The 22,461-nt window shown below is 45.4% G+C and overlaps 1 protein-coding gene across 3 annotated transcripts in view; it reads right to left on the bottom strand.

The window, feature by feature from the left end:
* Positions 1 to 3,696: 3,696 nt before the first annotated feature.
* Positions 3,697 to 22,461, bottom strand: part of LOC147621543 (uncharacterized) — a 37,470-nt gene continuing 18,705 nt past the window's right edge. For all 3 annotated transcript variants that reach the window (XM_086824309.1, XM_086824310.1, XM_086824308.1), the window contains 6 exons: positions 7,045 to 7,195; positions 6,920 to 6,952; positions 6,646 to 6,828; positions 6,502 to 6,564; positions 4,333 to 4,536; positions 3,697 to 4,190 (listed from right to left, as the gene is read on the bottom strand). In XM_086824309.1, coding sequence (XP_086680435.1) covers positions 4,020 to 4,190; positions 4,333 to 4,536; positions 6,502 to 6,564; positions 6,646 to 6,828; positions 6,920 to 6,952; positions 7,045 to 7,195 — 805 coding nt within the window. In that variant the 3' untranslated portion in view covers positions 3,697 to 4,019. The remainder of the gene's footprint in view (positions 4,191 to 4,332; positions 4,537 to 6,501; positions 6,565 to 6,645; positions 6,829 to 6,919; positions 6,953 to 7,044; positions 7,196 to 22,461) is intronic.

The following is a 22,461-nucleotide window of genomic DNA, read 5'->3' as shown; positions in this document are numbered from 1 at the left end:
TTATTTACAATATTGTAAATTACCGTTTATTTACAGTTTTGGGGAGCACACTTTCATTTGTGCTCAAGCTAGATGAGTGCCAAATTGTGAAAGGTCGGAAGCTGGAACGTATGAGCATTACGCTCATGAATGAGGCCATGATATGTGCATGGGAAAAGACTACCAAACCAAGTTTTAGTGTGCAATCTGAGAAAGAGGTCTGGTGGCTTGGTGCATTCGAGGTACCGAAGGAGACACATGAAGTATTGACATGGATGTTTGAAAGGACTCTTTGGATAACAAATGTAATCAAAAAGCAAATTGATGGTCAACTTTTAGATGTAGAAAACATAGGAAAGTTCAAGGTGGATTGGCATCTTGGGGGAGATTTGAAGACAATTAAATGCATGATGGGTTGTGCTCAAGGCACGACATCAAGATGGCCTTGTCCATGCTGCAATGCTCAGATTGATATTCCTAGGCAGAAAAAGACAAATGGAAAAGGTATACAGAAGGTTGGTTCTGTTGGGAAGGATGCCTCGAAAGGTCCCAAGAAAGGGAAGAAGCAACAGGAAGATGCAGTGGATCCAACCGAGTCAATTGATGATGAAGATGAGGAACAACCAAATGCAAGATGGGTGGAAGGTGTCATGCCTCCTGATATGCTAGGAGAACCAAACAGGAATTCAAATTGGAGCCCCATCATTAATTTTCCACTAAAGAATATTCACTTTTGTACACTTCATGTATTCATGTGAGAATCTTTGATCGATTGCTTAAGTGCCATATCGATTATGCATTCCCAATGCCTACACAAGAGAGGAAAGTTGCAGCCCTTGGTAAATTAGAGCATCTTTTGAATTCTTTGGGCTGCCATGGCGAAAACGTGAAAATTGAAGTGAATAAGCAGGCGCAAACATAGAGAATTCAAAGAAGACTTGGGGACTCTGGAGAGACCTGTGTGCAATCACCACAAATGTAGATTGTCCAATGCTAGCTCTTGTAAATATGCGCAAATAGCTTTGGATAAATTTCAATAACATGGTTCGCATTATGTTACAGAAGGGGTGTTTTTAAAATTCAAAAATCCGTAAGTAGGGGGTTTTTTAAATATCCTTTGAATGCACGTGCCACATAGGGGGTTAACAGACTGACTCCCCTTAGACTTGGTAGTAGATAGAGACTAGGTAGCTTTTACAAGGCTTGATTTAACTCTAAGAATCTAAGGCTTACATCTTTGGCAGTAGATAGAGACTAGGTAGCTTTTACAAGGCTTGATTTAACTCTAAGAATCTAAGGCTTACATCTTTGGCATTTTATCAAGGGTTCTTTATTGGTGGTAGATGGCAAGACTAGCTAGCTTTTACAAGGCTTGATTTAACTCTAAGGTTCTTAGGTTTACATCTTTGGCATTTTGGCTTTCCCAAAAAGTGTGTGGGCACTTTCCCATTAAACTCCCCCTCCAAGTAATATCCACCTACTATGGCATATATGGATCGATCTTTTTGTAGAACTCACCATCTTACTATGTAAGATCCACCTGATGTGGCATATATGGATTGACCTTTTTGTAGAACTCACCATCTTACCAGCTATCCCAGGTTATATGAAATTTTCTATAGGTTTTCACCATCTTACTAGGTATCCTGGGTTATATGAATTTTTCTATAGGTTTTCACATCTTAGCTTCACGCGTTTACAATGAGTAGAGTTGATTACAAAGGGGTTTTGCAATTAGGCTTTTGCTGTTTAGAATGCCCAATCGTAGTTACCATGTTTTCCTCTTTTGTTAAGCTAGAGTGTTCTCACCACCTTCATCTTCATTTCTCGGAAAGTTGGCATGTGTTTTCTTCTTGTTACCTTTTCTTTGATTTTTTGACATTTTTTTTATCGAGACGACGATCGTGTTGTTGATGCCAATCCCTTGCTTGTACTCTTCTTTGATGATGTGCATGACATCAATGATGAAGATGCCCATACACACATTTGTTTTTATTGACCCCATGTGAATATGCTCTCTTAATAAAGACTTCAAATCCATTTTTAAAACACTCTTTACACCATCCTTAAACACTTAGGGTTTTAACCTTTCAACCCTTGTGCTATTATGAACAAGAACCCTTCCAACTCGTGTAGTTGTCACCATGTCGATACAAGGGTTTGACACGACTGCAGAAGCTCGGCTTTCTCCGAGGCTAATGTGCTGATTTGAAGAGGCCAGCGATATACCTGTGCGTTGCAAGAGGTCTGAGGAGGAGCCTGCGATTTTTCCATCGCAATCTTTATCAGGCGTCTTTCTATCTCTCTCTTTCTCAGTTACAATGCCTGTAATCTTGCTGAGTATAGAACTTCTCTAAAACCGAATGAAGCTCTTCCAAGGCACTTTGAGACCCTAATGGAAGAGCTCTTCCAAGGCACTTTGAGCTTGGAAGAGCTCTTCCAATGCCTGTAATCCCTAATATTGCTAACTACCTCCTAATCACATCATAACCAGAATATTTGCTTATTAAATGAGGTATACAACTAGCACTGAGCTCCTTTGCTACCCTAGCGTAATGTCGCTTAGCCTAAGCTCTCATACCACCTGAAGAAAAAACTAGGAGTTGGGAGCTTTGCTAATAACGTAGCTATGGCAAATCATAGCATAGAGGGAGCATCACAATACACAAAGTCAAAACAAAAATAGAGAAAAAAAACAGAGGTCCACAGCGTGTGTTTTCAAGTGCACTCACACTACAAACATTAGTTATTGTAATTTATCCAATCAAAAGAGGGAATCATGCATCCTCATGACAGACAGTATATAGCCTCAAAATCCACCTCCCATGTCGATGCATCTCTATGATGCTAATCTGGAATTGCCAGGGAAAGAGGATCTAAATCACCACAAATTGCTATGTGGCTCTTTGGAAAGATTGTGTCCCTCTATCTAGTAACAACATTGGTCCTTTGAATGCCAATCTGGCTCTATCACTATACAACTTTAATAAGGCCATTATTGTTTTGGAAAGATTGTGTCCTCTATCTAGCAACTACATTGGTCAGCTGAATGCCAATCCGGCTCTACCATTGTCCAAACTGACATGATTTAAGAATACCCCCCATATACTAAAAAAGAAACGCTTTTTCCATTAGCTTCATCACCCCCGTTTCCCATTTGCCATTAGCTTCATCACTCGTTTTCAAAACACTAATAGGGCCTTTGTGACGTTATATTAATGTCCACAAAAGACCCCGAGGGTCTACTAGGCCCCAAAAACTGTCACAATACATCCAGGAGGTGACTATCATGTAGCGAGGATAAACCTCACTAAGAAAGAAAAAGATTCAGCATCTCAAGTACAAGCCCTCTATGTGGTGAAGGGGTCAGTGTATCTCCTCATCTTTGACCTCATATGGGTTGTCTTCATTGAAGGATCCCTTGGATTCAAAGTTGCCATGCGGAGAGGAGCCTCAATCTTGAGGACCATGGACGTTCGGCACAATGTAGCTGAAGTGCAGCGTTGTCAATGTGCACTGCCTAATCTGTCAGGTGAGGTTGCCTAGGGGCTTCTGTGGTCATGGCCAAGTGTCTACAACCATGACTTGCTGGAAAAAACTGGTGATAGCTGGTTGTGATGCATCTTGTACCTGGGCTTGAGATTCTCTATAGAGAGTCTCTTTGTCAGCTCATCTCCACGAGAGAGAGAGAGAGAGAGAGAGTGAGAGAGAGCCTTATCGGATTCCAACTTTATATTCCACTAAATTTCTCAACAGTTTGATTAAATTTTGGAGAATACTGTAAAGCCAAAGAAAAACAGGTTCTGCAAATGCCTGGATGAGGATAAATACATGCTGGCGGGCAGCCGCCGAACACCTCTAGCCATGTCTAGGGAAACCCCTTTGGGATTTAGAGATCCTATATTATGCTTTGTAATTTCAAAAAGAGATTCCTTGTAGGCATAGAATCCGTAGGGCCCCCATGACTTGCTCTTGTAAAAAAGGTAAAATGTTGCTCCTCCATGGAGCCCGCAGTCAGCTACATGGATTGATCCTCCACATTACATGATCGGGAGAGATCTCTCCCTTCCAGAGCACTCAAGTTCCGCCTCTCGCCACAGCTTTTGCATCCCTTGGACATGAAGAGCACCTACTACACCCACAATGCTTCCCTTCATCTCTCTAAGGTTCTTTATCATGTACTCATTTCTCTCGTGCAAGATAGCTTTCACCTGTTAGAATGTAATCACACACTTCAACCTAAGCATAAGCATGGTACCTTCTTAAAGAAAAGAATCCACATGAAAGTTGAAACAATCAACCAAAATCTGCCTTGCTCATTAGACATTGAGCTGTGATGGGGAGAGAACGCACCAGTCCAGGAAAATACTTTTCCCCCATTTCCACTGCTTCTTTAAGGGCTTCTGGATTCAGCATGGCTTCAGCACAGTGGTTGATGTCTTCATAGCTGAGTGCTCTAAAAAAATTCTGATACTGCCTTACAATTTCCTTTCGTTTCAGGAAAAACCTGAATACCTCTGTCAGATAGAAGCCTTGTCCAGCTCTCTCCAGAGTGACCTGCAGCAAGAAAATATATATATATATATACCTAGATGAATCCAAGAACATGCCCAAATTCACCTTTTAGGAAGGTGCATGTTATATACTCATGGTAGTCAACCCACAAGACTATATAACTATCAACTCCATTATGCATAGTATGGACTAGATACTACGACATCCCCACTAACATCATCAGTGCCCAATAGTGGGTGTAGAACTCTGTATCAAGATATGCTCACACACGCAATCCACACACACACACACACACACACACACACACACACACACACACACACAAGAGCATATATTCACACAAAGCCCTTCGTACCGAGTTTCTGTCAAACCTCCGGAGATGCAGGGCAGACTCAGCCATAATGAAGCCTAGCACTAAGGGAAGTAGCAAATAGAAAGAATTAGTACAGCAAATAAGTAGTTGATAGGGAAAATACACCGCTAAAGATAGAAAGAATTAGCACAATATCAACTGGCCGCAACTCGGACGAAAACTTCACAATGTTAAACCTGCATGTCCGCTAATACGGCTGAATTATATACTCAAGAACATGTTATACCTAGATGAATCCAAGAACATGCCCAAATTCACCTTTTAGGAACGTGCATGTTATATACTCATGGTAGTCAACAATGATGTGCACCACCTCTCTCTACGATGATGTAGCCTCCCTCCAAAACCGTCCAGCAGTTGAAGGCCCCCTCCTTTGCTTTCTTTTTGGTTTATATGACCCTGTATGAGGCGGTTTTTGTAGCTTTTTTCCTCTTTTAAGGGTTGTAATCTGTGACGCATTCGCCTAGACGACAGTATACTTGCTGATGCCATGGCACAATACCCACATGTAAAAGACGGGCCTGTTGATGCCATGGCATATTCCCCAGCATTCTTTTTTTTGGAAAAAAATTGTATAAAAAATAACCAGATACAAGCCAACCGGCTAGCTAAACATATTATTTTCAAAACTTGGCCAACTGACAGCAGATGAGTCACGAGACAAATGGGGACATCATATAACAGAATTCAGGGACTTGGCTAGGAAGTGCTGTGCATGGGATAGCATCAGAACACGATGACAGAGCTTTCTCCTTGGAATACAGTTGATACTGCTTGGAGCTGAAGACTGCGAAGTTGGCTAGCTGCATCTTCCATCACATGTCAGCCTTCCAGCTTGATTCCATTACTTATAGAATTTTAGCTCCTCAAAAGCTTGCTTCCACAAATTCTTGAGCTTCTCTTGATTATGCGCAGCTTCTTGGCGGAGTACCTACATATTCTCTCTTGATCCTGTCAGCTCCTGCTTAATAGCATCCATCATGTCTTCCAGGAAGGAATTCTAGCAAATATTCAAGGCCCTCATTGACCTCCTCATAGAGAGCAATGAGGAAGTTCAGGCACTTTGGACTGCATTCTTAGGAGTGCGAGGACTCAGGAGAGATGTCCTTAGATTCTTGCTCATTCATTGCCTAAGCAAACCCCTCACTCAATCTCTTTTTGGGCTTGGTAGGAGAACCCCGCACTCGAAGCTGAGCCACCTGCAAAAGAGAGGCTTAAGAGAAGGAGGAGGAGGAGGAGGAAGAGGAGAAGAGGGGGAGGGGGGGGGGAGCGGGGGGTCAGGTGGTTCCTCCTGAGATAATGCAGGCGACTGGTTCAACTGGGCCTTCCAAAAAGGACTTTCTGACAAGGTTGGGGTGCCATGAGAAAAGAAGAAATGAAGCGAGAAGGGAGAGATTTCTGATGGAGTTGAACCAGTGTGGATCTCCGAGGCTCCATATATGTACAGAGGAGAAGAAGGGGGCAAGAGATAAGGCTAACTCAGGGATTTCCCCAGCATTCTATGAAAGATGTAGAAAAAGTTTGGCGGTGCCCAAGAAAAGCAAACATTCCAGTTTGGTTTCACAAAAGCAAAGTTATGGAGTGAAGAGTCAGACTACATCAATAAACGAAAGATACTTGTGCAAGAAAATTACATTTACGTTTTGATCGATGTATGAAATACTTGCTCCAAGTGCATTTCCTTGTTCCATTGCAACCTGAAATATCCAACCTGCATTAAAGTTTATGTATCACACTGCCCAACCTTGTAAAAAGCTGATTAGCATACATATACTCACTCTTAGCTCTTCTCCAGGCTTAAGACCTGTGCAAGCAAGGTCAGCATACATATTCTTGATGATAAAAGTAAGAAGCTTCTGGCTTAGACCTCCTTTGATTGCAAAAAAATCCCGCAATTTCAATTTTTTGAGCTCCGTTTGGCCAGAGAGTAAAGTTTTGGCTCTTTCCTCACAAAGCTCGACCTACAATAGGCCCGACAAGGTGTCATATATGCAAGTAATAAAAACATGCATCCCACATGCCAAAAACTCCAGATCAAAGCAAGGAGTTTACTGCAACCACATTTGGCCGGATGTCCCTGATCAGCTGCAGGACAAAAAGGCAACGCAGAGGACACAAACACTTAGAAAATGAGAATACAGCAAAGAAGACAGAAACAGGAAAGTACAGAATCTCACACTCCGGACGAGCTCTGCACTCTTTGGAGAGACATGATCAATGCCGATGAGAAAGAGCTCTGCCCTTGTGGTGGAGTTGTGCAGGTAGACCGCTGGCCGCCTGATAGTGGAATATACGCGGCAGGGAGAACAAAACAATCTTTCAAGGTCTCTGCCACCACGTCATCATGTTGATCAAACAAGAACTGAGTCATGACGTGCCAAAACCAGACATGACAAAGCCAAATATATCTGTGAATTCCACCATCCATGACATTGATACTCTCATGAAGAGTGATACTTCAATTGAAGTTTCTAACGATAGCAGTATCTTATGATATAGTCATCTAATTAGATTTATGGATTTAGCAAACAAGCATCCCATTCATCCAAATATATCTGTGAATTCCACCATCCATGACATTGATACTCTCATGAAGAGTGATACTTCAATTGAAGTTTCGAACGATAGCAGTATCTTATGATATAGTCATCTATTTAGATTTATGGATTTAGCAAACAAGCATCCCATTCATCTATAAGGATGTTAATTCAGTTGGCTTACTGAAAATATATCTCAATTAAGAACGTTTCAAATTTAAAGGCTCATGTGGTTAGCCTAACAACAATAGTTGATATTACTAAATCATCTTTGTTACTTTGTGATACATCCATAGTCCCAAGAAACGCTTCGAGGTTTTATGGTTTCGTAGGTTTCGAAGGTTTTTTTTGAAAGGTTTTGTTTGTCGCTAAATAAACTGCACACACACACACACACACACACACACACACATATATATATGTATGTATGTATGTATGTACACACACAGACAGACACACACACACACGTGTGTGTATGTATATATACATGTAGATAGATATATATATATATATATAGATATATATATATATATAGATATATATATATATAGAGAGAGAGAGAAAGAAAGAAAGAAAGAAAGAAAGATTTTATTAACGTCTTCCAAAAGACCGAACTCGGCCTATGAGACAAATCGGAGTACATGTATGGGGTATCCTCTGTCATCCCAACAAAATGAAAAAGTACTGAATAAAAAAGCTGAATTTGGGTGTGTAGGGGATGGAGCTCTATTACTAGGAGAATGCAAAGCTATATGCATGGAGTATACAATCATGATATGCAACCTAGCTAGCTCCATCCTGTACCATACTGGGGGTATAAAATGGTATACATCAGTGAAGGGGGTGTCCACAGCTCCCTGAAGAACATGCCTGGGTGTGCTTTGAAGCGAGCCAGTCGCTCCTCACCCTCTCTGTGAAACTGAGCTCTGATCTCTGTCATCTCTCTCTGGTATAGGCGTGGTGTCCGAAAGCCAGGTGTCCTCTGTCTCCTGCGGGCTCTAAGTGTCTCTGCTCTCTGGAGAGTAATTCCCTGCCGTGTAGGGGCTGGGAGGGGTATGGATCTCTGAAAAAATGTAGTAATCTGTGTCTGTCGCCCCCCCTCTGGAGCTGTCTGAGCCTGTAATAATGTCTCTCTGTGGCGCTGTATGTCTAGAATGTATCTCCCCAGTATGCGCTGGTCTGCTGCCTCAAAGATCTGGCGTAGGGAATGTGGCTCTCTGAATAAAATGGGATATCTCTCTCTGATGGCTGTATATGCTCTGCATCTGCATACATAATGCTCCTCACTCTCCACCTCCTCTCTGCACAATCTGCATACCCTCTCCTCTCGGGGGATCCGTGCTGCTCTGCCAGTCTCAATCTCCAATCGGTGTGATGAAACTCTGAGCTGACCAATAGCCACTCGGGAGCCGTGTGGTAAAAAGCCCTCCATGTATCTAGGCCTCTCTATAAATCCATCATCAGTGATACTCATGAAGTGATCTCTGTAGTATAGCATCTTCGGTGGAAGAGGCTGTGTAGGCGATATCCATGTCTCTCGTGTATAGAGCTGCCATAGATCCTGTCTCAATACTCTGTTCCTCTCACTATGAGAGAGACGGATATGTGGTGCATCCCTGTCATACTGGAATGGTGGTAGATGATCCATGTCTAGGCCATGCTGTGAGAACCAATGTGTGACCTGTGCATACCATGATCCTCTGTCTCCTGCCTCAGCCAACTGTCTAGATGCCTGAAAAGCTCTGTATGATAATCTGTCCTGTGGCATCTCTCTGAATCTGTCTAGCAGGCATATAGTCTGAAATATGGCCTCTACCATCATAGGAGGCGCAGCAAACTCTGCTCGGATAATGTCATGAGGTACTGACGGTTTGCTGCGTATCATGCGTGCCATCATGAGGGCCTGTGGTCTCTCTATCTGTGTCCACCAATGGGTAGCAAGGCCTGGCGCCCATACTGCTGCTCCATACATCAATGCCGGTGTGACTAATGTGTCAAATAGCCACCCCTTCGTCCGGGGCTCCTGAAAATGCGCCTGGTGGCACTGTCTCTCTAGCATAGCCAATGCTGCATATCCCCGTGTCAATCTAGCTCTGGCTGCTGAACCCATGGTAAAGCGTGTGGCTGCTGCAGAGAAGGTAACCCCTAGGTACACGTATGATGTCACCACCTCCACCTGGCATCCTGCGAGAGTGAATGTCAGCTGACTCCTGTCCTGTCTCGATGTATGAAAGACCATAACCTTGGTTTTCCCAAGGTTCACAGTAAGACCCCTCTGTGTGCAGAAATCATGGAGTGCATGTAGATGCTGCTGTAGACCACCGGGGGACTCAGACACTAATACAATATCATCAGCATAGAGCATAATATGTACTGAGGTACCTGCTAAATCAACTCCATCTCCGCCTCCCCGTGTAATGAAGTCAGCCACCTCATCAATGTATAACCCAAATAGCGTGGGGGAAAGTGGGCATCCTTGCTTCACACCAATGGTGCTAGCAATAGTCTCGGACATACCTCCTGGACACCTGACTCGCCCAAAAACCTGCTCATATAATGCATAGATGCCCCATGTCATATCTGCTGGTATGCCAAGAGACTGCAGGCGTTGAAAGAGCCTCTCTCGTGGTACTGTGTCAAATGCCTTGCGGAAATCCACAAAGCAGCAATAGAGCTTTCTCTTCCTCACTCTGGCCTGATCAATCATACATCTCAAAGTGAATACATGGTCAGTGGTAGAGAAAGCTCTCCTGAAGCCTGCCTGCCCTGATGAGCGTAAACCTGCTCGCTCAGCATATAAGCTAAGCTCCTGCTCCAGCACTGCACCATAGAGTTTGGCCAGCACGTGGCCAACCATAACTGTCCTGTAGTTGCTCGGATCGAGCATATCCCCTGTTTTGTGAATCGGCACAATGGTGTGCATCGTCCACTCCGCAGGCAAACCCTCTGCTAGTGCCCTGTTAAACAGGTGTGCAAGAAAAGGAGCTAAAGAATCTACTGCATATATGAGATGCTCACCCTGCAGGCCCATATGGTCGGCGGCCCGTCCATGCTGTAGGCGGCGGATAGCTTCCTGTACCATCGAGTGGGTAAAGAAGCTAGCTGTGGTAGGTCGAGGCTCTTGTGGCTGAGGTATAGGTGGCTGCTGTGGGGCATGGTATAGACCCTCTGCATATGTGTGCCATGTCTGTGGGTCTGCAATAGGTGTCGGGGTCCGGGGCTCTCTGAAGTGCCGCCATGAGACAGGGCTATCTCTACTCATGAAGAAATGAAAGATCTCTAGCTCCTGTATCTCTGCGAAGGCCCGCCTTTTGCGGCGAGTAAGTCTCCTCATCTCTCTCCTCGACTCCTGCTCTGTGATGGCTCCCAAGGCTCTCTGTATGCGGAGTCGTGAGTATAGGGCTCTGCACTCGTCATCATACCATCTGTTCTGGGGCATAGTCCCAGGTCTCGCAGGCTCTCCTGAGTGTACACGATGTGGGAAGCTCTGTAATGCAGCCGTGTGTAGGAGTGATGCGAGCTGGGCTGTAATGGTATCCATAGATGCCAGGGGATCCATGAGTAGGAGGAGCCCATCCTCTACTCTGCCAGTGTATATGTCTGCCATGTCATGTGTGAGAATATGGTGTTAACCCACACATTCCAAGAGGTTTGGTATGAAGGACTGTCGCTCATTATCTTGCCCTATGGACCCAAATCAGAAGTTGAGTAAAAACGATGACTCTCCACCCTATCATGATCCTACTCAGTATAGAGAGCTTGTCGGCTCACTTATTCATCTCACCATTACTAGGCCTGATCTTGCTTACAACGTTAGTATCCTAAGTCAGTTTCTTTCAGCACCACATACTTCTCATTGGCAGGCTGTTGTTCTTGCTCTCAGATACATACAGGACACCTTGACACATGGGATTTCATATGGCTCTAGTCTTGATTTGGTTGGATATTCAGATTCCAACTGTGCAGGTGATCTAGATACCCGGAGGTCTACTATGGGCTATTGCTACTTACTTGCATAGTCACAAGGGACGGGGGACGGTGACGGGGGACGGGGATGGGGACGGGACGGGGGACAGCCATAAGTAGGGAACGGGGACGGGGGAGGGAACGGCACTCAAAAAATACTTCGTTTTTTAATTTTTCTACTCTACACTTATTCTACTTTGACAGTACATCAAAATGAGCACAAATTTACACTAAAATGGTAAGCTTTTGAGTCATATTAATAATTAAGTAGATACAAAATGAGTCATGACTCAAGAGTCAGGAGTCAGGACTAAGCCTTAAGGAGGCAGAATACATGGACGGACTCAAATGAGTCAATGACAAAAAAGTGCTGAAGACTAGAGGCTAGAGGCTAGAGCTAAGTAGTAAGGCCCATGAATCATGATCCATGAATGATCATCCACGTGAAGTGCTCGCCTCATGGTCATGGGTAGCTTGTGCCAAAGAAGCATCAAGCTCATCCTCAGTCTCATCCTCACAGGCATGCTGCTCCTGCACCTCATCCTCTTGTTGCTCTTCTTGTTGACTCATCTCCCACTCGGTGAAGGAATCTACCTTCTTGGTCACGCTCTTGCAAAGCATTCGCAAGTTCGCGCTGACGAAGACAAGATCATTGGCACGCTCTACCCCGAGTCGGTTCCTCTTCCTAGAGGCAATGTGGCTGTAGGTACTCCAAAGTTGCTCCAAGCAAGAGGAGCTGACGGCCTGGCCAAGTATGCGGATGGAAAGCTGCTGCAGCTCCAGTCAACCTGTGCATCATGACAGCCATAGGAGCCATGAACCTGTACATCGAAAGCTGGTCCCTGATCTTGCGCCTAACCGATGCATCAGGCACAAGACGATCCAAGATGGATCCTCCATCCAGCGCTCACCTCCCGGTCGCTCTCCTGCTTGTTGCCTTGGAATTCTGGGTCCACCACATAAGCTGCTGCATGCAATGGAGAGTAGTAGGAATTCCACCTTCCTAGACACAAGGCATGGATCTCCTCGTATCTGTCTTCGTCAGGCACGAAGTCTTTCAACTTCTCTATCATGCGATCCATGGCCTCGTAGACCTTGCCTATGCATGGTTGCATAGCGTCTACAATCCTCAATAGGTGAACTATGGGCCTCACCATAGCATTTGTGGTCTTCACACGCTCCCACCAAGAGGCGTCATCCGCCCGTAGCCTACACTCTTGGCCAGTGTTTGTATGGGACTCTTGCATGGCGACAAACTCGTCACTAAGGAAAAGCCCCCTCAAAGCACCGCTGCAATCCTTCAACCGGCCCAACATGAGAAAGTTGTAGGCAAACCGGGTGTCGGAATATTTGAGGAGAGAGAGACAGGACCTCTTGTTGAACTCACGCCGAAGTCTTTCGTGGTTGAGGACAAAGGAGACCATGGTGTTGGCCTCTTCAATGAGCGGGCTGATCCATAGTAATGCCCCGATGTCCTTGAGGAGGTTGTTTAGGCAATGAGCCATACAAAAGGACACCGTGACATGTCCATACATACCTTGGAGAATAGCTCCCGCCGCTCTATTGGAAGGCTCTCCATCCGCAACAAAGCCCACTACATGCTCGGGGCCAACGATCTCCATGGTGGTAGCCCACTCCGCCGCAAGCACATCCGCGCTCTTCCCAGTGCCGAATGCATCATGAGATGAGATGAAGTACATCTCTCTACGGGAATATGCAACCATGCCGTGAATACTCCTCTTGCGGGTGTCACTCCATCCATCCACAATGAGGGAGACTCCGTTCCTCTCCCATTGCCGCTTTGTGTTGTCGCCCGCTTGCTCTACAATGCACTTCTCCTTCTCGAGCAATGTAGTGCGCAAGCTCTCGGATGAGGGGGGCGTATAGGTTGAGCCATACTCCCCAATCTTCTTAACCATGAACTTGAAGTATTCCGACCTATTCAAGAAAGTAATTTACTAATGAGAAGGGGACTAGGATGATGAAAACATGAATGATGAATTGGCAATGATCGATTGCACTTACCTAGCCGCTTGAAAGGCAATGTGGTCGTGGAAGAAGAAGCGGGCCACCGCCATATCCACCTCCTCCTTCAACTTGGGGCTCCAATTCTCCCCAAGTGTAGATTGTCGCCGTGGGCCACGTAATGGTTGAGAGGCCGTGGAGATGGAGGGTGCCGGCGTCGTGGATGGAGTAACATTCCAACTTGATGGTGAAGGTGATGGTGTGCATGATCCCGATCCACCACATGACTCCATTGTAGAGGCTTGAGTTCCTCTCCCCATCGTCACGGGATCCACGGCCACTCGTGGTGTCCTCCTTGTCGCTTCGACCGCTTCGTAGACGCTAAGCTTGTCAAGAAGTTCCCATCTCTTCTCGGGCGTGACATTCGTGCAAAACCTCACCTCATGCCCACTCTCATGCAAGAGGTGGGCTCGCACTTTGTCGGCGCCACCCATTCGCCAGTACGGGCAAAGCTTGCATACCCATGGACGAGAACCGCCTCCATGAGCGGATGGGGTGTAGTTAACCTCCTCCCACCATGTCCATCCCGTTGTCCTTCTACAAGAAGCCCCGGCACGTGAGGAGGATGCCATGGTTGAAGATGGCTTGACTCTTGAGCCTTGAGGAATGAGAAATGAAATGAAATGAAATGAAAGAGAGAGAGAGAGAGAGAGAGAGAGAGAGAGAGAGAGAGAGAGAGAGAGGCCTAGAGGCTTGGAAGTTGGAAGACTCAAGAGGCTTGAAAGTTGAGGGAGAGGTGAGAGAGAGAGAGAGAGAGAGAGAGAGAGAGGCCTAGAGCCTAGAGGCTTGGAAGTTGGAAGACTGAAGAGGCTTGAGGGAGAGGTGAGAGAGAGAGAGAGAGAGAGAGAGAGAGAGAAAGAAAGAAAGATTTTATTAACGTCTTCCAAAAGACCGAACTCGGCCTATGAGACAAATCGGAGTACCTGTATGGGGTATCCTCTGTCATCCCAACAAAATGAAAAAGTACTGAATAAAAAAGCTGAATCTGGGTGTGCAGGGGATGGAGCTCTATTACTAGGAGAATGCACGGGCCTTGTGTGAGAGCCTAGAGGCTTGGAACTTGGAAGTTGGAAGCTAGAAGAAGCTTGAAAGCTTGAGCTTTGAGAGTTGTGTGTGCTTGTAGCCTTGTAGAGGCTTGTTCTTATATAGATAGGCAAGAGAGAGAGAGAGGAAAGCCTCAAGGGCAAGAGAGAGAGAGAGGGCCAAGCCTCAAAGGCTCAAGGCTCAAGGGCCAAGGCCCAAGGCCAAGCCAACAGCCATAAACGGCTAGAAACGGCGAGCGCAATGGCAAAAAAACGGCCAAAAAAAAACGCAACAGCTCTTTGCCGTCCCCCCACAGAGCCGTCCCCCACCGGCGTCCCCGTCCCTGTCCCCTGTGAGTGACGCGTCGTGGGGGACGTTCGTCCGTCCCCGTCGCTGTTCCGTCCCGATTCGGCATCCCCGCGTTCCAAGCAGACGTCCCCTGTGACTATGCTTACTTGGTACTGGACTTATTTCTTGGCAAACGAAGATGCAGCCTACAGTTGCTGGTTCTTCAACAAAAGCAGAGTATCGTGCTTACTTCATCAACTGCTTGATCATCTTCATGTCCCTCCTCGGATGCCTTCCATTGTCTACTCCAACAGTCAAAGTGCCATGGCTCTTGCACAGAACCTGGTCTTCCATTCGAAGTCCAAGCACATTGTGGTTCATTATCATATGGTTCATGACTACTTGGCCCTTGGTACCTTAAGGGTGGAGTATTGTCCTACCAGGGACAATGTGGCGGACATCTTCACCAAGGCGCTTTCCAAATCAACTTTGGATCACTTACTTCCACGCGCTGGTATCAGTCCTCTTCAGTGGAGCTGAAGAGGAGGTGTTGGAGGGATCATCTCCATTGTTCAGGGTGCTTCATTGCTGTTCTTGCACCTCTAGAGGACCTCCCCCAGCTTGGGAAATTTTTCCATATTCTTTTGGATTTTTTCCATATTTTTTGGCACCTTTTTTGGCATGTTCCACATTATGCCCCAATCGACCTGCTTTATGCTGGCCGACTGGGCCCTCTAGGTGCTATATAAGCATGGGCTTTGACCTCAATTGTATCATCTCATTTTTCCACATATTCTGGGATATTGGCTGCACCTACGGTGTGCCTCATGCTGCCTACTCCAGATTTGTAACCACCTTTTGGTGTATATGATCTTCCTTCAGTTCCTGTGCATCCTGTATTTGTGAACTTCAGTTCTCTTTCATTGTTTGGCATTTTGTCACCACCTTCTATTGTCGAGATCTTTTCTTTGTATTTCAAGCACCAATTTGAGAACTGGACACTCAAAGGCAACTTTCTTCATTGCATGAAATGCCTCGAGTGCTTTGCCCATGACAGACACCTTCTGTCGACACATCTTCACACCTTTGAGCAAAAGAGCAAATCTCTTGAGCATTTTTGGGAACATCCCATTCGAGAATTGCCCTTAACTTTTCAGGATCGAGGTTAATCCTGTCTGCTCTGATAATATATCCCAAATAATGAATTTCTTCTACTCCAAATTTGCTCTTTTTTGCATTGATGTCGAGTGCATTGTCTCGTAAAAGTTGCAAAACTTTTTCAACATCCAACTCATGCTGCTCTGTAGTAGCAAAAAAGATGTGTATATCATCTAAAAAGATAAACACACTTTTCTATGAGCTCCACAAAAACCAAAGACATCATCTTGTTAAATGTCACCGGTGCATTGGTGAGACCAAATGGCATCACAACAAACTCGTAGTGGCCACGTTCAATCCTGAAGACTGTTTTTGGAATGTCAGCCGCCGGTAAAGATCCAAACCTGATCATAGCCACTCTTGAGGTCTATCTTCAAAAAGAACTTTGCACCGTTGAGTCAGTCAAGAATGTACTCAATCATGGGCATTGGGGACGGTGAACCTATTCTTCACTGCGAGCTTGTTAAGAGCCCTATAATCCACACACAATCGTCCAGACTCGTCTTTCTTCTACACAAACAAGAAAGGTGCAGCAAAGGTCGAGGACAAAGGCCGGATAAATCCAACTAGAAGAAACTGGGAAGGCTGTTGCTCCAATTCACGTTCCAATGCCTTAGAAAGGCCATATAGCAACTTATTGGACGATTCTAACCTGGGGACCAACTCAATGCGATGATCCTCAGGACAACTGGGTGGGAGGTGCGGTGGCGGGAGATCATCCTTTAGCATGAGGTCTTGAAACTATGCTAGGTGACCATTCAACTTTTGCTTTAAAGGGGTTGCTGAGTGAACAGCAGACTGCTGGCTACGGACATAAATCAATGCGCACTTGGCTCCTTTCTGATAGCTCGTTGGGCCTGGATGTGTGAGATGAGTGGAATACCTAGAATTCTCCTATCCCTGCGAATTAGGACAGGCTCAAGAAAACCATCAACAATATGAAAGTGTCCTGCATCCAATCGGGAATGGGTGCATAATCCCTAAACCACCGAATGCCGAGAATCATACCACACCCCAAAAGAAGTGAGACAATGAAGTCTCACTGGAATGTGGCCTTTTGAACCATAAATGAGAACTGTTGAACCTTATGAGAAATGTGAGTGCGCAGACCGGGTGTGAACCCGTCCACGTCCAAATGATGGGGTACAAGAGTACAAATCATCTTCTTAGCCAATTGAGGAGAAATGACATCCTCAAAGCTGCCCATATCGAAGAGGACAATGAATTGTTCTCTCTTCGTTGTGCCATAAGTACGGATGAGGGCTTTCCTTTGCTCCTCAATCTCACCCTCCTGCTTATTGTCAAATACCCCTGTCGTTACTGCATTTAAGGTAGGTAAGAGTTGAATGATGTCGATGGCCGATGTGGGAGGTGTAGATGCAACGGTGGCTACCGTGGAGGCAGAGGCGCTTGTACAACCTACCACTTGGTACAATCTTTCTTACCATGCCCCACGGTGTGGCAGAAGAAACATCTGTTCTCCCCCTTCTACCGCAATTGCTATTCTGGTAGGAGATATCCACCAGTGAGGCCCTCCTTGGCTTGTCCCTCAAGTGTTTTAGTAGGCATGAAGTTTTTATTCTTCTTGTCTCCCGAGGTGCTCTGGGATTCTTTTTTAGTGTCTTTGCTATTCTAAGCTCCCTTCCCCCCCTGAGATGAAGACTGTTGGGTGGTGGATGACTGTTGTTGGGGTTTGGAGCTAGCCTAGATCTTCTTGGGCTTACCTCCATTCAGCATCATTTCCTGATTCTGAGCAAGAGTGAGAGTCCTCTCATAGGATTGCGGCTCAAAATTATGTATAGTAAACCTAATGTTAGTATCCAAACCTCTAATAAACTGTTTCAACTTATCCTCAGATATTCCTAACTGCCATGTTGACGTGATTACTTTATTAGAGTATGTCAACACAGGTGACCCATTTTGGGAGAGTCTGTCATGACCCTGTGAAAGTGGAACAGCACAAGTGTGGGCATGGTGGTTGGTGAGCAAGATAAATATTTAATGATTCACATTTGGGTTCCTGGACAAATAGAAATATGTGTGGACACCCAAGTGTGAAGGGGGACCAAGGGATTTATTATTTTTAATGTTTCAACCTTGGGTGGCCCCTAGGCATAAGTGGCCCTTAGGAAGTTTGATAAACTTTAGAAAGGGGCCACTAGGATATTTTTGGGGAAAGGGGCAACTCTACTTTTGGAGATACACGCCTCTCTCTCTCTCTCTCTCTCTCTCTCTCTCTCTCTCTCTTGCTTTTGGAGGAGTCGTGGAAGCTAGCTGCGTGGAGGTGTATGGCTGCTGGTTTTGCTGCGTGAAGAGCAGGCCGTACAGAACAGGCCGTACAGAACACAGGCCATACAGTACACTGGCCGTACAGACCAGGTGGTTGCAGGCCGTACAGAGCAGGCGGCTGCAGATTTATTGGCAGCTGGTTCAAGTGGCGTTGGCGACCAGAATACGGACAGCAGGCGGCTGCAGGTTCAGGCGACTGCTGTGCAGGTGCTGACCTATACGGTACAGGGGCTGCAGGCGAGTACTGTACAGAACAGTACAGTCGCTGCCATTTGACGCAGGCAGGTACGGTTGCTGCAGATTTTTCTAACACATGCGGCTACATGTACAGTACTGTACGGACTAGTACAATCGGGTACTGCAGACCTGTACAGACGGGTACAGGCGGGTACAGTCCTGTTCAGTCCCGAACAGTTGCAGGCGGCGCATCATCAGAGTACAGTCGGTGCCTCAGTCAGGCAGCTGTAGGGAGAAAAGTACAGACAGGCTGTTGCAAGTACAGACTGGTACGGTCAATCCCTCTGGTGCAGAACCATGCATTAAAATTGGTAAGCTCTGAACATATCAATCTTTTTTTCTTTCCACTGGCTTATGTCTGCTGCAGAGTTGTTTCATTTGGCCCCTTGTGAGAGGAGGGGTATGGCAGTTTGAAGGGTGGAAACAGAGATTGGACAGTGGATGTGTATTTGAATTGAGTTTGAAACCATGTTCATGGAACAGCCAAATGTGTGCTCAAGGCTGCCCTGTTGAATTGTCTTGGTTGATTAGAGGGAAGCACAGTGTGTTGCTTTTGTGGGACACAGATCTGTGTGTGAATCCTCTGTGCTAAGAGGTTTCTCCTGGATTGGCTTTGTTGTACTCAGTTATACATTTCATTGAATTTGAATAAAGAAATACGGAAAGGAGCGCCAAGCTTTGGGGCCAACAGGTGTTGATTTCCTTTCAGTTTTGGAGCATTCTAGCTCCTGTTAATTTTGTTATTTATTTGGACTACAATTGGAAGGGTGATTGCTAGTCTACCGCACTTTGGTTTCTACCAGAGGCCGGTTTCAAGGTTCCGTTGCCGGGACCCATCATCAACTTTCTTAAGGGGGTGAGCTCGTGGTTGACTCGAGGAAAGCCATAGCTGAAAAACTCAGCAACATGTCAGACACAGAAGACGAATATTTTTATGATGAAGAGGAAGAGCAAGAGACCTCTCTTGAGAGAAATGAATCTGAGGATATTCTTGTAGGAGAACAGGCTGTAGATGATGCACAATATGAGGATGGAACACAGCCAGAAGATATGCCTAGTAAAGAGGAAGATGATGCTCAATTTAAAAATCGGTTGGCAGGTGTAATGGATGTGTTTATGCAGCTCACTCAAAGTGAGAAGTTTGCTGAATTTATGAGATCCCATTCTGAGCCTGAAAAGAAGAAGAAGAAAGTGCGTTCTAAGAAACTACCTCAGGGCAATAGTGGTGCCTTCCCACAGGATCCATCTTTTGGACAGTTTCCGAACATGCAACATACTTTTGGTGCCAACTCACAGAGTTCCTTTTTCGGAGAGCCATCTATTCCACAGCAGTCTATGCATCCAGGTTATTTTGGTGGTGGCTCTGTGTTCCAATCCATGACTGGGGGTTATCCTCAGGGAGGCATGGGTATTCCAGGGAATTTTGGAGCTAGTTTTCAGCCTGGTATGCAAGGGAATTTGTATCGTGGTATGCAGTCCGGAATGCAAGGAAACAGGGCATGCAGCCCGGAATGCAAGGCAACATGTATGGGGGCATGCAGCCCGGTATGCATAATGGTATGTTTGGAAACATGGCTGGAATGTATGGAATGCCAGGTGTGGGAATTGGTCATGTTGACCCTATGATGGGCATGAATGCCGGGGGTAGCAATCTTGTGAAGCCACTTCCTTACGATAATCTAACGCCTATGGGTAAGGCGAAGGATTATAAGGAAGGGGGAGCTGCTGTGAAATTTGACACATTCAGTGGAGCCAAAGATAAACTAAAGGCACTTACCTTTTTACAGCAGTTTGATGTTGCTTTTTCTGGTGGTAATTACACGGAATCCTCTAAGGTGAGAAAAGCTGCGACTTTTCTCAAGGGCAATGCATTGCAGTGGTGGTCCACTCTTCTTTTACAGGGCATAGCACCATCTACTTGGATACAGTTTAAGCAGGTGTTCTCTTCCGTATGGCTCACATCTACTTTTGAGGTGGATGTAATGACAGCATGGCACAAGTTGGATGCATCAAAGCGTGAAAATCTTGAGGATTATAATAAGAAGTTTTGGGAAGCTTTACTCCCAGTTACTTCTTATCATGCGGTGCCTTTGTCTGAGCAAGTGGAGAAGTATTGTTGTGGGCTGCCCAAGGAAGTGCGTGACTATTGCATAAAGACTCGAGTAACAAATATGTCACAGATGATAGAGAATGCTATGACAGCAAATGCGTTACTCACTGGGGTCTCATCTGGATTTAAAGGAAGTAAAAGCTCAAGCAAGAAATCTGAAAAGTCAAGGCATGCTTCGCGTGATGCAAAAGGGTTTACAGAGAAGCGGTATAAGAAGTTACCAATGCCCAAGAGAACTCCTGAGGAGAGAGAGGCTTTGATGGATGCTCGGAAATGTTTTTACTGTACAGAGGAGGGACATATGTCTTTTAATTGTCCCAAGCGTGAGTCCCAAAAGGACTCTGACACTAAAGGGGAGCCCAAGTCTAAGAAACCAAAACCTTCTGCAGGGTTAGTTCCTGATCTTGTTGGGGAACAGCCAGGTGGTGAAGAGACTGAGTTGTGCAGGGCATGGGGCAAAGTGAGAGATCAAAATGCCTTGATTTTCTTTGACACAGGTGCTAGAGCCAACTTTATTTCACCAGATTTGGCTGGCCGATTGGGGATTCGTGCAGAGGAGATGGGGCCTTTATATGAGGCTAATATGGCTTGTCTGGGGTATGCAGAACCCATCACTCCTATTATTGGGAAGCTTAGGCTTCATGTGCAGGGTTATGTGGACAGCGAGGAGTTTTTCATCATGCCACTTGATGGATGTGATGTTTTGTTGGGTATGCCATGGTACCATAGAGTACATGTGGTGGTGAATACATACAATAGGAAGATTACTTTGACTCATAGAGAGAGAGAACATGTTTTGGATGTAAAGCTTAAAGGGGAATCTGTTCCTATTGTATCAGCTTCAGCAATTTCATCAGTAATGAAAAAGCATCTTTCCGCGTACTTGATTTTTGTAAAGGATGCAAAAGATGATGAGTCTAAATCTAATTTGTCTACGTTAGATAAGGACAGGACTGATTTCTTATGTGAGTTCCAAGATTGTTTTTCTGAGTCATTGCTAGGAGAACTTCCTCCGGAAAGGCCACAAGATCATGCCATTGATCTAATTCCGGGTAGTACTCCAACAAATAGACCGCCGTACCGTGTTAGTGCAGCCCAACAAGAAGAAATTATGAGTCAGGTACAAGAGCTGTTGAATAAAGGGTTGATACAGCCTAGCTCATCACCCTTTTGCTCACCTATACTCTTAGTGCAAAAGAAAGATGGTTCTTGGCGCATGTGTATTGATTACAGGGCGCTGAACAAGAATACCATCAAGAATCGATTCCCCATTCCGAGGATCGATGACATATTGGACCGCTTGCAGGGCTCCACAGTCTTTAGTCAGATAGACTTGAAAAGCGGGTATCATCAGATACGTATTAGACCCCAGGATGTGCATAAGACAACATTTCGAACCACTTTTGGGTTATACGTGTTCTTGGTTATGCCCTTTGGATTGACAAATGCACCTGCCACATTTAACAGAATGATGGACAGGATTTTCCGGCCTCATAGAGCGTTTGTGGGCACAGTCTTTGATGATATGATTGTGCATTCACACACTGAGGAGGAGCATAGAAGGCATTTGGCCATTGTGTTTGAAGAACTCCGGAACCAAAGGCTGGTCATTAATGGCAAGAAGAGTGAGTTCTTCTTGCAGGAGATACACTTCTTGGGGCATATTGTGTCTAAGCATGGAGTCCGTATGGATCCTTCGAAGGTGGAAGCAATTCTTAACTAGCCAGATTTGAGGACCGTGCATGATGTACGCAGCTTTTTGGGATTGTGTTCCTATTACAGGCGGTACATACGGTATTTTGCTAAGATTGCTTCGCCCCTTCATGCCTTAACAAAGAAGGCAACTCCGTTTAGATGGGCTGATCAGGAAATTACAACCTTCAAAAAGCTTAAAGAAAAGCTTACTTCGGATCCAGTATTGGTATTACCGGATCTCCGAAAGGCTTTTGTTGTCCAATGTG

This window comes from Cibotium barometz, chromosome 30 (assembly GCF_041138505.1).
Source record: "Cibotium barometz isolate CiBa-2024 chromosome 30, ASM4113850v1, whole genome shotgun sequence".
Taxonomy (NCBI): Eukaryota; Viridiplantae; Streptophyta; class Polypodiopsida; order Cyatheales; family Cibotiaceae; genus Cibotium; species Cibotium barometz.
This window is presented reverse-complemented; position numbering and strand designations above follow the sequence as displayed.